This window comes from Paramisgurnus dabryanus, chromosome 9 (genome assembly GCF_030506205.2).
Source record: "Paramisgurnus dabryanus chromosome 9, PD_genome_1.1, whole genome shotgun sequence".
Classification (NCBI taxonomy): Eukaryota; Metazoa; Chordata; class Actinopteri; order Cypriniformes; family Cobitidae; genus Paramisgurnus; species Paramisgurnus dabryanus.
Genome location: NC_133345.1, coordinates 39,969,227 through 39,984,011, shown reverse-complemented (window position 1 = coordinate 39,984,011; position 14,785 = coordinate 39,969,227). Strand labels below are relative to the sequence as shown.

Below are 14,785 nucleotides of genomic sequence, written 5' to 3'. Positions count from 1 at the left end.
GGTCTTGGTTTTTGCTTGCTAGGTATCCAATTCCATTATAAAGTTGAAAAGAGCCAGGATATTATTTAATATATCTCAGACTGTTGAAATAAAAAAGGTCATGGCTTAAAAATGTGGGCTAAATTTTATTTTGGGGTATCCTCTAAAGTGCACCTATTTCATTGTAAAAAAAAACAACGTTATTTGGTGTATTTGGCATAATACAATGTGTTCGCATTGTTTATAGTTAAAAACACATTATTTTCTACATACTGTTCATTTTTTTAGCTCCAAATTTCCCTCTCTCCCTGAAACACACAGATTTGTAAAGGGTACTGATGTATTATGTCAGTGCAAGTTGTTTTCAGTTTGGACAGATCTTACATTTATTTTAGTCTAAGACTAGTCTAATCCCTGTCTGGGAAACGGCCCCTATACATTTCACATTACAGCATAAAATATAATATGGAAAGGACACTAAAAAATTGTGCTAAATAGCACTATAAGTGGTTTACTGGCTCGTAATCATTAAAGGAACCATGCGATTTTGGGGATCTGGGAATCACACCAGATATTTTGTAAGGTATGTTTGTAAAAACTACTTAAATGTCCTAATATAACTTAGGCCTAATCCTGGATCAGGTTCTCTTTATTAATCAAGCAGGGCTGGAGTTTTGGAGCTTGACCGCTAGGGAGTGGAGGAGTGAATTTCTCTCCCTGTTTCTCCGCTCGGGAGGGGGAGTCAGATGAGAATGAAAGCTTTTCCTCGGAGTTGAGGAGCAGGTTGGGCTTCGATCACGAATAACCGTGAACAGACCGGCGAACAACAGTGCCGTGGCGCGCTTCGATACTTCACAAGCCGAGCCGAGCGCATGGAGACATAACGACATGAAGCGGACTTTGTCGGTATCTTTGGAAAGCAGCGAGCGAGCCATGAGTCCAGGATACTGATTAGAGTTGACACCAGCCCAGCTCCAGTAGCAACTCTATTCACACTTCACCTCCAACCCCCTCCTTCACTCCTAAACCAGGAAATCAACGCTTATCCTTCGTCCCATAGATTCAACAAAAACACCAGAGCCTGGAGTGGCTTTATCGATGAAGATCTCGTCGGTGTCGTCGCTTTCTCTGGTGTCGTTGCATTCGGAAGTTCGGCTTTACATCTGAATCGGATCCGCGCTGTCTGCGAACAATGAGGTAAAGCGTGTCAAATCAGATTTGTTACCCGCGCTTTTGTGTGCGCGCTTCACTGTAAACATTTTATGGGGCGCCATAATGATCGAGTCCAGTCGCATGTGTGTGAGTTTATCCCATAGCCTATAGAGTTCACTTTTTGTTACTCGCGTCTGCTATGTGTTGGTCTTCATAGGCGCAAGTGTTTCTGAAGGTCTACACAAAAAGAGCAGATCCACCCGTGTTTTGTCTGTCTGTGACAGCCCGTCAAATGTTTTTGTTTGTTTGTTTCTTTAATAATGTTGCTGCTGTGTTTGGTATTTAAAAGTGTATTTAAATTGTTCCGTTTGTTTGTAGTAACTTATAAGATTTTTTTGGAAAAGAAAATTTAACGAGATATTCATATTTATTCATTTGACAGACGCTTAACACGACTTCAAACCATACAATTTTGTCAGCTTGCCTGGGATCGAACTTCTGACCTTTGCGCAACTAATGCAATGCTCTACATGTTTTAATATATGAATATAAAAATATCACAACGAATATTTAAACTGGTTTAAATAGTAGCCTAACTTAGTTGTTGTTGTTTCTTATTAGGGTGCACCTGTAATGTGTACTAGATATGTACTTTTGCATAACACTAAACTTTGATTCGTACAAACATGAGAATAAATAAATTAGTGTCGTTAATCGTGTCCTCAGGCTGCCTGATCGAAGTTGTTTATTGTACATGTTCAAAAAAGTTGCTGTCAAACGGTTAATTGAATACCTGGATCTTTGTAACACGTAGCCAGTCCTCTTTTATGAGTCCTCCCTGATCTCTTTAAGCAAAGTATCGCGAGAGCGATTTAAAACCTGTGCTTTCAACTCGTTCTCGCGGTACTTTGATGTCATATCGATCGGTCTGCGGAGAGCGTCGCATGAAATCTTTTCCATGGGAGTTGGCCCAGACTAATCATATTATGGTCAAGGCGTGTATCATGAATATTTATGAGGCTTTGCAACGTTCAGCCAATAGACAACGTCTAGTAACCTAATAAATATATATAAGTCTAGCCGGCACTATAGTATTATTGGTGAATTGGTGGTCAGATGTAACTTATTACTCCCCCCCCCCCCCAAAAAAAAGAAAAAGAAAAAAAAAACTTATTACTACCCGGAAGTAACCTACATTGTGGTGCACTGGAGCCTAAAATCCAAATCCTGCTCCAGCCTGTGTAGTTGCAGAGATACTCTTTTATTGAGTACTAAACTAGTTTAGTTTATTGTTATTCTAGTCTCAAGTTAGAACAGATAATTAAAACAAAAAACATAATGCAAGTAATAACATACTATATAAACAACAAATGATTATTTTAGAGATCAAGCTGTTTTACCAATGGTTATTTTGGCATTTAAGTAAATTATATACAATATGCAGAACTTAACTTTGGTTTTTGACAAACTAATAACTGTAAACAATCATATCACTGCAACATTTACGCCCAGCATTCATCATTCACTGTTAAGCCCGGGATACACTGCATGACTTTTGGCTGTCCCAGATGAAAGATTGCCATCGTGAAACAATCATCACGATTTCTGTTTTTCGTGTCTCTTAATCGGTGGTCTAATGTCGTACAAGTGAGAGAGGTTCAAAGACATCTGTTTTCTTGGTCTTGCGACCAAAGAAAGCCTACGATAGTAGTATGTGTACCGTTTACCGGTAGTGCATGCTGATGACGTTGCATTAACGTGTCGCAGCCGTCACAACCTACGATTCAATAGGTGTCATCATTCTACAGTCTACATGCTTGTCGTACCCAAGTGTGAAACGATCCATGTCGCACAATATGATAAGGTAATGATCCTAAAGGATGGCAAAAATCCTGCACTGTATCCCAGGCTTTAGACTTTGCTGTAACCTCTACAGTTACTTACCACAAAATGCCCAGTAAAATACTATAATTATTACAGTTTTTACTGTAATATGCGCACTGCATTTTTGGACATTTGTGGTATTGGTACGGTATTGACAGTGGAAGTAGTGGTACTGTGCTAAAAACACTTCTAGTAGTGAAAGATTTCTTTGGTAAAACAATAAGATGACCATTTATTTAAAAAATTTTTTATAATACAGACTTTCTCCTAACTTAATTTTGCATAATATCCAAAATATTGGAATAATATTCACCCACAGAGTTTAACAGCCATTTAAGGCTGAAATAGGTCTCTGCAGCATGGTTGCCATGTACGTCCGCGGTCTCCAGCGCAATTGGACTACTTTTAAACTTTTGCTCTCAATCTCAAGGTAAGATAATTTGGTTCATGCAAACAACTTTTTACTATGCAACGATTTTCGCCAAAAATTGTGTGTAATTCATAACATTAAAGGTAAAAAATGTATTTTAGGTAAGTAAGTGTCAAGGAGCAAGTTCAAGTGCAAGTAAGTGTCGGGAGCAAGTTCAAGTGCAAACTGCATATGTAAAGTCATTGTTTGTCTACGCTCGAGTGGACTGACTAGAAAGTTCAGTAAAAGGTAAGAAGTGCATTTAAAATCTGATAATTTATTTAAAAATTTGTCCACCTTATGATATATCCAGAAAATTGTGTGAAATCATTTCTACCGTTAATAGTAGCCATACATTTAATTTGCATTGTTGTAGTTTTCAGAGGTTGTGTTTCAATCATTTCCCTTGTTCAATAGTCAGGGCACTGATCAGGGAGTCGGACATTTTAAGGGATGTCTCGATAGCAAAATCCTCTCAATACACTGTAACGTTCGTTCCTTTAGAAATTTCCACAATACAACACAAAAAACAGTGAGCATTGATCTTCTCCTTCCATTTCGAAAGCTCTCCAACTGAAAATCACGTGAGCCAACTCAATAAACTTCATGAAATGCGAACTTTTTAGAAGACAAACGTTTGTTAAGGTTTTAATAAGCACACATTGCTAGACAGGAAGGGACCACAATCTACTTCGAGAGATGTTGGATTTGGTGGTTGTTGATGAAAGACAGCCATGAATTATTGCAACGCGCTTACGCAGCCACATCACAGGAAAATAAATGAACAGTGTTCCAATGTGAAGTGAGCTCAATGAAATATTACATAGCATGCCGAATAACTCCTATGACAACAAGAGACAAAGCATGTAACGTGATAAACACTTAACGTGCATTAAGACAGTAATATTAAACCATGACTAAATCCACTACACCTTTTTATAAAGCATATTATGTACAGACAAGCAAAAAAGAGTGTAAACTAAAAGCGCGGAAGGTACGTTAAGTGTTCTCCACCCCATGCATATAACATGTATGTAGTAGTTTTGTTTCTATAAAGATTGCAATGAAAGATAATGGTTCACTCAGTGCAGGGAAGATGTTTGACAGCATGATGCGATCATTTTAAACTGTAGTGTACTCCCAAAGCTCACGCAAGCCAGAAAACGATGTGTGGAGCGAAGATTCAAACTAGGTATTTTATTGTAAAATTTGCCACCTGAACACCCAAAATAGTTGAGAGAGAGAGAGAGAGAGAGGGCGAGTCTGTATGTTGCTTTTAATGAAAGCATCTGCAAAAAGCATACATTTGTAAACTTGAGGGGTTTTACCTCAGTGAAGATTATTATTTAAAAAAAACATGATTCTCTACTGAACAGTGCAGTTAGGGTTAACCTGACAAAGAGGTAAAAGGCTGTACAATTCAAACAGTTAATGAACAGAAAAACTAACAACAATGTAGATGAGATAAACTTTCCTTACACATTTTCTCTCTGATTTTTTTTCTTCTTAGTTCAGCTGTCAGCAGTACATCATTCCCAGCATTCCTGTCCACAGTTGTAATGCTTTTTTAGACCTTGTTAAAAATCCATATTGAGTTTTTATAAAACAACATTAATAAAAATATAAATAAATAAAAATATTACTGACTTATGTCATTTATTTGAAATTCGGTAGCATTCAGTAACATTGTGGCAAAAGATCATTATCATTAAGCAATTTGTAAATACAGTACAGTTACTGTAAGCTGATTATACTGTAAAACTAAGCGTAAATTGAGATAAGGGCATCATACTCTAAGGCCCTGTTTCACAGACAAGGCTTAGCTAAAGCCAGGACTAGGCCTTACGGTGGGTTCACACCAGCTGTGTTTGATGCGTCAAATTCGCTTCTTGTTTGCCGCTTGAACATTTTGAGTTTATGCGCATCATTCGCGCGTGAAATTCTAGTCATCGAGACATTCATGTGGAAATTCGCATCATGGGAGGGGCTTCTGCAACTCGCTCACTTTCTGTAATCACATCACTACTAGAGCAAGCTCCTGATTGGTAAACGCATTGTGTCGCGAGACCTCCAGACGCGCGTTAACATGTCTTCACATTGACTTAACATTTAAATAACTCACCCTTGACGCCTCTACCGCGGCTGGTCTGAACGCAGCATTAGGTAAACTTAAGGGTGTGTACACCAAAGCGTTTAAACGCAGCTAAAAACGCCAAGCGGACACCGACTGTAGGCATTTGCCAGCTTTTTTTCAGCTGAATGCTATGATACTTTTGTCGTTGAACACTGCGCCAGTTGGTTGTTGTGGTATTTGTCCCACCCCTCCATCACTGTGATTGGACGGCCGAGTGAGAAGTGACATTGACAAGCTGAGCGTTTCACCCAAAGTTGAAATTTTTGTAACTCTCGGCACAAAATAATGTGTTATTAATACTAATAATACCCGTAACAACAGAAAAAACCCAATCTCATTTCTGAATGCAGTTGTTTTCTTCTGTTAGAGCTATGCATCATTCATTGAGAATGAATGGGTGTTATGTAAAAAGTTATGTAATTATCAAAACAATCGTACAAACATATTACTTTATGCACACTGATGTAAATGAAGTTGTTTAGTGTTCTTTTTAAGAAATAGGAGTATGTACCCTGTCTTTGATGCCCCTGATCTCATCATTAGATTAGAGACTTTAACCTAGATTTCAAAGTTTAATTTCACTTTGACGTGACCTTTCTCAGTCAATATTAAAGATGTCAAAGTTATATTTTTACACTTCACAGGCAGCGTCACATGTATATCTATTTACGCTATAAACCGATTACCTAGAAGCGAGGTGTCAGTTCTGCACAACCACTGGTCAAGCAGATAATGCAGGTGATAGGAAATGACTCAATAGGTGCAACAGGAAAGCGTCTGTTCTATAAATGTATATTCTGTGCTTTTTAAAATGGGGAAACGAATGCATATAACACATGTGATTTTGCCCAACAACAGTAACCTGCATGACAAGGGTTTTTTAGTCAGTGCCTCTCTATCTTGCACCAACATGAAAATGTGTTCAAATAAGCAGTTCCTGTAAAGCCTTCACTTTGCTTGTCTACGGCCATGCAAATGATAGTTTTGTGAAGCTATGAGCCAGCATGTCTATTGTGACGCACAGGAAACTAGACTTGACCGAAGCTTGATGGGTCCACACAAAGTGCATCAGGGTCAGTGCTGATGCATAACTATCAGCTTACTTACATAATAGGTGTTAGGAATGTTGTCGTGTTTACAAGTTTATTGTCCCGTCATGTTGAATGTCAACACCAGAACGCAGTGGAGTGGTTAGCACCTCATATTCACCCAGCACAATGATGGTTTGCTAACTGACCTTGTCGTTTGGGAGGCCGGGTGTTGAATTCGTGAGAACTCGGGCCATGTCAATGACCTTCAGTCTCTGGGTTAAATTCACAAAGTAATCAAAGTTCCAGTGTTATATCAACACACTGCATTCTTACTCTTTGAAAAAGGGGAAGTGTGTAAATCCTGGGCAACTGGCAGTGGTGAACGGGCATGTCAGGCTAAAATAAAGGATCTTTTGTAGATCTAATAATTTTTTTTTTCAATGTCACCTCAACAAAATTATATTTTAGCAATCTTTTTTCTTTTTGCAATTCACTTTGGTGATGCCATTGAAGTACAACACCGGCAAGCATGTGGTCCACATCTGACGTTCACCGCTTGTTCCTGTGTGTATTTCTGTCACTCAGAAAGCCTGTCGCTCTTAAAGTGTCGGCGTGATTAATAACAGCTCTGTGATTCACTGCTGTTATCAGGCTGGTGACCGTAAGGGACTCGCCCAGCATATCTTTATCTTAATGACTTCTACACTATAATGCTTCTCTAGGTCAAAGGGCTTTAGGGTGGCGCTGGTGGCTTTGTTCCTCCATGTCAGATGCTTTAGTGCTGGTCTTCTGCTGACTGTATTAAATTTATCTTGATTCAGAGTGGTTACAGATATTGAAATAGTGGTGCAGAATGTTAGTGGTTAACCAGTATGTGTAGCTAATATCGATATAGAGATTAGGGTGGCTGATGGGAGATGTATGCATAGTATATTTTAAATCATTGCAAATGCAGTGTGCTCATAGTGGAAATGTTTATTTTAATGCTGTTTATATCACTAGTTATGTTAGGTACGCTAGTATAGTAGTAGGCTAATGCTGATTTGAACAGTTTACTAATACTACACATGCATGGTGTTGGTCCACATGTATAGGATGTGTCCAGTGGCTTTTTATGGTATTGAATGCAGTGATAAACACTGGACAGATGTTTTGTCCACACATCATCAGATGGGCTTTACTTGAACTCGATTTCTCTCATCTTGGCAGGTTTCTTAATCACCAGTGTGACTTATAAGAAGCTGCATATATTTGTTTTTATTGACTTAAGCTAAGTGTACGATTCCATTAGGGCAATCGCTCATGTCCGTTAGGACAGTAATTGTGTAGATGTAGTGTGAGATAAAAACAAGACATTAAGACTCAGACATTAAGTTTAATTTTGGAAGATAAAGTGGCAATAAAACATGAAGTAGGAGTGGCTCGAATTAATGGCGACTAATTGTTTGCAGAATAAATTTTTTGATTTACATCATATATTATGTGTGTGTATTGTATATAATAATTTTGGGTAGATAAATACACACAGATGCAAATATATATTTAGGAATTATTTACATGTGTATTTACATTTATACATTTTTATGTTTGCACCATAATATTTAATTCTGTGTAACTGGAACCTGTTGTACACAAACATGGACAAATACACTGCTTCATGTTCTGAGAAAACTATTTGGTTATTATATTTATTGGTTCTTCCTAACTCCAAAATAGCTGGTAAAAATCTGAAAAAAAAGACAAACCAAAATCTGGGTCTTAGGAGGATAAACATATGTATATATATATATTTTATTATAAATAATTATAAATAGTTAATATATAGATTTATTTATTTATTTATTTATTAATTTTTCTTAAAATTGTGTGTATGTGTGTATTTATACATAATTATTATACACAGTACACACACATATATGATGTAAACAAAATCGTTTATTATGCAGTTAGGGATGTGCATGTATGTCATTTTTCATTTCGATTAATCCATAGCTCAGAAGAACGAGTACTCGATTAACTCGGGGCGGGGCAATCAAAGGGGTGGGGCGTACACGTCATGGTGAAAATTAAAATATTTTTATTAAAAACACTCAAATTAAACTTCATTTTGAAGAAACTATGACAGAACAATGAACACATACTCGATTTTTAATGAATTAAATGTTTTTAACAGAAACCTCTAACAGGAAAAGCTGCGTGATGAAGTGAAACCAATGGGTTAACAAACACAAACCAAAGCGCTTTCTATATGACGCGCTCTACATAATATTAAGCCTTTATACAACATAATTATACAACGTGCATCTATCTGCATAAAATGCAAGACTTCAACTAAGTTTTCAACTAAGTTATCTAATAAAAAAAAGAAAGTTTAACTCTTTGTGGATGTGCATCATAAACAGCGCACTTTTAAACACGTCCAGTCAAAGTTCAAGCTTCATAACATTAAAGGCGGAGTCCATGATGTTTGAAAGCCAATGTTGATATTTGAAATCACCTAAACAAACACGCCCCTACCCCAATAGAATCTGGACCTTCTGTTGATAGACACGCCCCACACATACGCAATCCGGCATTTGATTTGATTTGATTGGCTATAAGTGTGTTTTGGTAGTCGGCCCGTCTCCTTTTCCAAAGCGTTTTTCAAACATCGTGGACTCCGCCTTTAAGCAGCTTTAAGTCTTTTGCTATCATTTTAGCGATTAGCTGTGTCGTGTCGTCCTCTTACCTCAGTCAAGATGTAATGTAAATGCTCGTATGGCTCTCTGGTATCTCTTGACATTTGATGTTTAAATATGAGATGATAACCCATTAAACTTTTGACGGCGCTGTCCATTTTTCACCTGAAAGACTGTATTTCCGAAAATCACGGCATCCTTTTAAACCATAATGCCTCAGTGATGTGAGGTGTGGCCGGCTTCACGGGATCGGCGGGCTGTTTGTTTTTGAATCACGCATGGTAATGTAACTGATGTCATACGTCAGCCTGCGTAGCTCGACACGACGTCAAACACGCATCTCCAGACCCAGTCTGTACTACCAAAAGCGCTTGTAACACTAACCAGACATCCAAATGCCGCCATATCCACAATATATAAATAAATAAACCCACATGATCATCGTTTTCGTGATCGATCATCAATGCCATTGCTCGAGTACTCGTGCCCATCCCTGCATGATTAGTCGCGATTAATCATTTTGCAGCCCTAAAAACCTTAAATATTATTACAATCTACTTCTTGAAAATCAAATCAATAAAAAAAATTTCCACTCCATTATTGTGCATTTAGAAAAGGCTGTTCTGAGTAGGGTTGCCAACCGTTCCGTATAATAAGGAATCGTCCCGTATTTGACACATAAAATTCTTGTTCCGTATTGAACTGATACGGAATGAACTTTGTTCCGTATTTTGTTGAAAATCATTTCAGTGGAAATACATGACAGACACACAGCTTCTAATATGTCAGACGATGAACGAAGACCCCGCCATCTGTATGAGAAAACCCTGACGGTGCAGTCATTTCTCCCCCTGTTTGTCTATTATTAGCATAGCGTTTTTAAGAAATATAGAGGCCAATATAGTGTATAGTGTATAATGTATCAATTAGTTTCCACAATTTTTACCAGAAGTCATCATTTTAGGGGTTATTTTATTCCAAAGTTCTCTTCCGTGGTGGCATGTCACCGACCCAAGCAAACGCCCCCCCCACACCCCCTGAATAGGGGGCCAACGTGCTTTCTGTTCCTTATTTCCATTTCAGAAAGTTGGCAACCCTAGTTCTGAGATATTTGAATTAAAGCCTGACCTAGGGGAAAAAGTACTTGTACTTCGAAAAAAAGTACTTTCTTTACAAAAACATTTATATCTGCTGTATATCATCATTATTCGGAACATGAACCAAAAGATACAAACAAATTGTCCGACATCAAAGTCTGACATCTTTGCAAAAATATGTGCAAGTTGTGGATAAACAATCCACAAAAACTGGACTTTATCCACAATACAGTTACAGCGACTTAGGAAAATAGGCAAATTATGCAAATGTGTTTGCCTGGTGTTATACTAATGGAGTCCAGTCCTGAACACGGCTTTAAACACAGATCAGTGGCTGAAACAAGACATATCTGTTACTGGTTGTTTATTTGGCATTATTGTTAGTTTATTATTGTGATATTTTATGCCTCAAAATATAAAAAAAGTATTTATATTACAATGCGACACAATGGATTTCAAAATGTGACTTTAGGGCCCAGATTCAAATTGTTTCCAGCCATGCTAAAAACTTGTTCTGATGGTGTACTTGTAGTGCAAATTGATATTTTTTCGCAACCTTGCGTGACCAAGAGAGAAGATTTTTCCTCATTGTTCTGCCCCAAGCCAGTGGGTCATCACTGATATCAGTTGCCTCCCCTTGCACAAAATTATGTGCATACCACCACAGGTCGCACTTCACCACCGCGGTGGTTAATGGTTAAAAAATTTTTACAGCCCAAAGGAGGGCATTTTAAATTATGAATCTTACAGGATGTATTAATGATAACAAGACCTGTTAAGTCGATAGATCAAGGCAAAATTGATTCCCAGATTCCTCATAATTCCTTTAATAATACCATGCACATAGGACCAGTTTGCTTGTAAATAACAAATTCGATTAGTAAGGTTGACCATGTTTTAATGCATTGGTGGTGCTATTAATGGGAGAGATAATTTTTTGTCAAATAAATGATAAGTCACTTGCTGTGAGAAATGTTTTGTTTCTGTATGCTGTGTCATACACTGCCAGGTGTCTGTTTGAATGCTAACAATCATGCAGACAACCACTTAAAACATAGTTTCAGTACAAAATGCTAAAACTAGATGATCCCCATTCCAAAACTCATAACTGTGAGCTCAAAGAGATCGTATCTGCGCTGTAAGGTTTCTCTGAAAGCTCAAGCTCTCCAGTTCTGCTTCTCTCTTAGGAAGAGTTTTAGCAATAAAATCTTTTAGGTTGTTTATTTGTTTAATGTTAAATGCAGACACAAAAGTATGTTGTTTTGCACACACTCAATCCTAACTATAAACAGTTATAAAGTTTGTTGCAATTTATTATTGCACTTAGCATTGACCTATGACCTATTTTGGGGTCACTCACTGCCTTGTAGTCGAGAACCACAAGAGAGTAGCGTATGCATCCTCTCTTCACGTAACTACAGCAGAGGATTGTGGGAAACGATCAGGCTGAGGTCAACTACAACAGCTCATTTGGTCTCCATCAACCTCAAGTAGAAATCACTGAATGTAAGGGGGCATTTACACAACAACATTTTTAACCAAAACATGAAAGTTTTTATGCATTTTGGCTGTTCGTTTACACAAATTTCTTTTTTGGAGGGGTCCTGAAAACACAAACTTTTGAAGATGGGTTAGGTTTTAAAGTGCCAATTTTTCACCTTGTTGTTTAAAACCTGTTTGTATATTAATTTTTTACGTTTACGCGCATGGTCGAACGTAGACCCTTGCAAAGTATAGTTTATTTGACTCATACGTGACGTGTACACAGACATTTGATGCATGCGTATCTCCTGGGCTACAAACTACATTTTTCTGTAGGCGCATGTGCAACCTACATATACAGTGTATGCTCGGTTTGAAAAATTTGGGTGGTACATGTACAGTATGTGCGCACTCGTCTGATGACGAAATTATGTCACGTTTACTTTACTGTACGTGGACCCTCGCGTATGCGTAAAAATGGACTATACTTCCGCTTTAAGTGAAAATGTGAATCTGTGATAATGGTGACATCACCCGTTTAAGCAAAGCTTTCAGTGCTTTCGCTGTCTTGATTTTTTTAATTTTTGCTCTTAAGATAAAACCGGGGGCCAATCTTCTGATCTCTCTGATGAGGTCAATACGGAAGTGATTTAAACTGCAATTCATCGACTGGCCGCAAGGACTGTCTCCAATAGGAAGTCAATTCCCATAGACTCCCATGTTAAAATGGCCAACTATAAAGCAGAAATTAATATGTTTACTGCCTGGTACTAAAAGTGTATTTGGTCTATATAGTTAATTTTGCCCTTCATGACAACTGTGAAGGGTTGAATTTTTTTGTAACTCATCTTTTTAAATTATATTAAGTCTTAAGATCTGCACGTTTAAGGGCGCGGTCAATTGAGTGACAGGTGAATTGCTGCTGCTCTCACTACCGTCTAAGTGGGCGTGGTTTCAGTAACCAGCCACATAAGCTTTACCAACCTCTTTACCTAGTTTCAGTTATCCACGAGTGACCTGCGGCCAAGATGGCGACGGCAGGCTCTGCCAACTATTGGCTTCAAAAAAGCTCTTCACAAACCAATGGTTGACGTCACGGACACTACGTCCATCTTTTTTACAGTGAATGAAAAAACCCATATGTGTGCACAAGTGTAATGTTATTTTTCAATGCCTCATACAGCGTTTTTTATTGGTGCAGTGTGTACGTGAAATTTTCCAAAATGCAAAGGAAAATGTTTAGTTTTTAACCAAATCGTTGTGTAAACATAGCCTAAGTTTTCATTGAAGAACATTTGCGGGAAACTATTGCTGCCAAGAAAGATCCTGGAAGAGCCACAAACCTCAGCGTATAATTTAAGCCTCATAGTTAAAGAAGCACATAGTAATTCCAATCATAACATTTCTGATGTTACGACTCGCGTCTGTTTCATGTCCGTTGAGTGTTGTAGCAGACTTGAGTAATTATAGCCTTTCTTGTCTTGGCTTGTCCCGATTCTCCCTGGTATTTTTTTGTTTCATTGGCTCGTCGTAAATCCTGTGAAATACAGCCCTAATGCCAACTCTGTATCACCCGCAGGTCCTGCAAGCTCAAATGGATATCGATCTGACCGAGGCCACAGATATTCGAATGGCTAAAAATAATACTTTCTTGAATAAGAGGGACAGTGCTGTGTTTTGATATATTATTGCGTTTGTTTCGAAAAGAGTAGGAAAAACAAGTAGCACATTAAAATAAACAGGAGAATGTTGGGTGGTGAAAAGTATAATACTACCAATCGACACAACTCTTATTTTAGCAGGCTTACCATAGTTAAATAAACTGGCAGCATTTTTAAACATAAAGACTTGGACTCTTTTATGCAGTACAGGTCATATAACCTACTTCTATTTTTCAATGTAATATAATTCAATACAAGTCATCTCAGATTTCCCCAGCTGTGAATTTCACTTCTCTTCCTGTATTTCGAATGCAATACGAAGTCTCGGCAGTGCTTTGAAATCTATTTAATATGTAACGTTTAGATCGGTAGTGGGGGTCGCCCTGCACCCTGCGGCGGGTGAATTTACTCACTTGGCCTCTGTTCTGTAGCCTGGCACTGTGCCACACTCGTACTGCTTAGCTAGACCTTACAAAGCCTCTGTCACACCCTCGCTGCTTTCTGATTGGCCCATTATCCGTCATTATTGCTTTGAATGGCTGTGAAACGGTCCTTGTGCGGGATTAGCTGCATGAATTGCCACAGTTGCTTACAGAAGCATTTAGTATCAAATGCTGGCAAAATCCATCTTGTTTATTGTATATGAAACACTTGTGGTTGTTGATAACACATTGACTGTTTTGAGGCTAAAGCTGTGTAAACAAAGTTAAACACCTCTGTGCACATCATCACAACTGTTCACATCTAAAGACTTGAACCAGAGGGTTTTGTAACTGTACCCTGCATGGTTTCTATGCCTGACCTCTTAAAACACATGCCTTTTTAATATTAACCCCATACAGGCAAGCCAAGACATAATCTGCATTTTATTCACATTTTCTTTTGTAACAGAGAGAAATGTTGTTTATTTTGTTGATTCGCTTGTAATCGTGCATGCATATAGACTACATTGAAACCAATTTGCATGACATCACCATTATCAAAGATTCACATTTGTGTAGTTTACACAAGATGACAAGGCGTTGTTGTCAAAAACGTGCACATTGAAATCTGTCTTCAGGTTCTTCATCTGTCCCAAAATGACCCAGTGTCGTGTAAACAGACATCCACTACATAAAAACATTCCTGTTTACTGTTCAAACATTGTGTAAATGGCCCCTGAATGTCTACCCTGCGAATCATACAAACATACTATTATTATACGCGTCAACCCTCCCGTGTTTCCTGGGATTCTCCCGTATTTTACCATTCTATCCCGTTTAAATAATTTCCCGTATT

At 38.0% G+C, this 14,785-nt stretch overlaps 1 protein-coding gene across 2 annotated transcripts in view; it reads left to right on the top strand.

Moving 5' to 3' along the window:
• The first annotated feature begins 725 nt into the window (after positions 1 to 725).
• Positions 726 to 14,785, top strand: part of vaspb (vasodilator stimulated phosphoprotein b) — a 45,864-nt gene continuing 31,804 nt past the window's right edge. The window contains exon 1 of one of the 2 annotated variants that reach the window (XM_065265048.2): positions 726 to 1,176. In XM_065265048.2, the coding sequence (XP_065121120.1) occupies positions 1,172 to 1,176 (5 nt within the window). In that variant the 5' untranslated portion in view covers positions 726 to 1,171. The remainder of the gene's footprint in view (positions 1,177 to 14,785) is intronic. The other variant, XM_065265047.2, reaches the window with a different exon arrangement.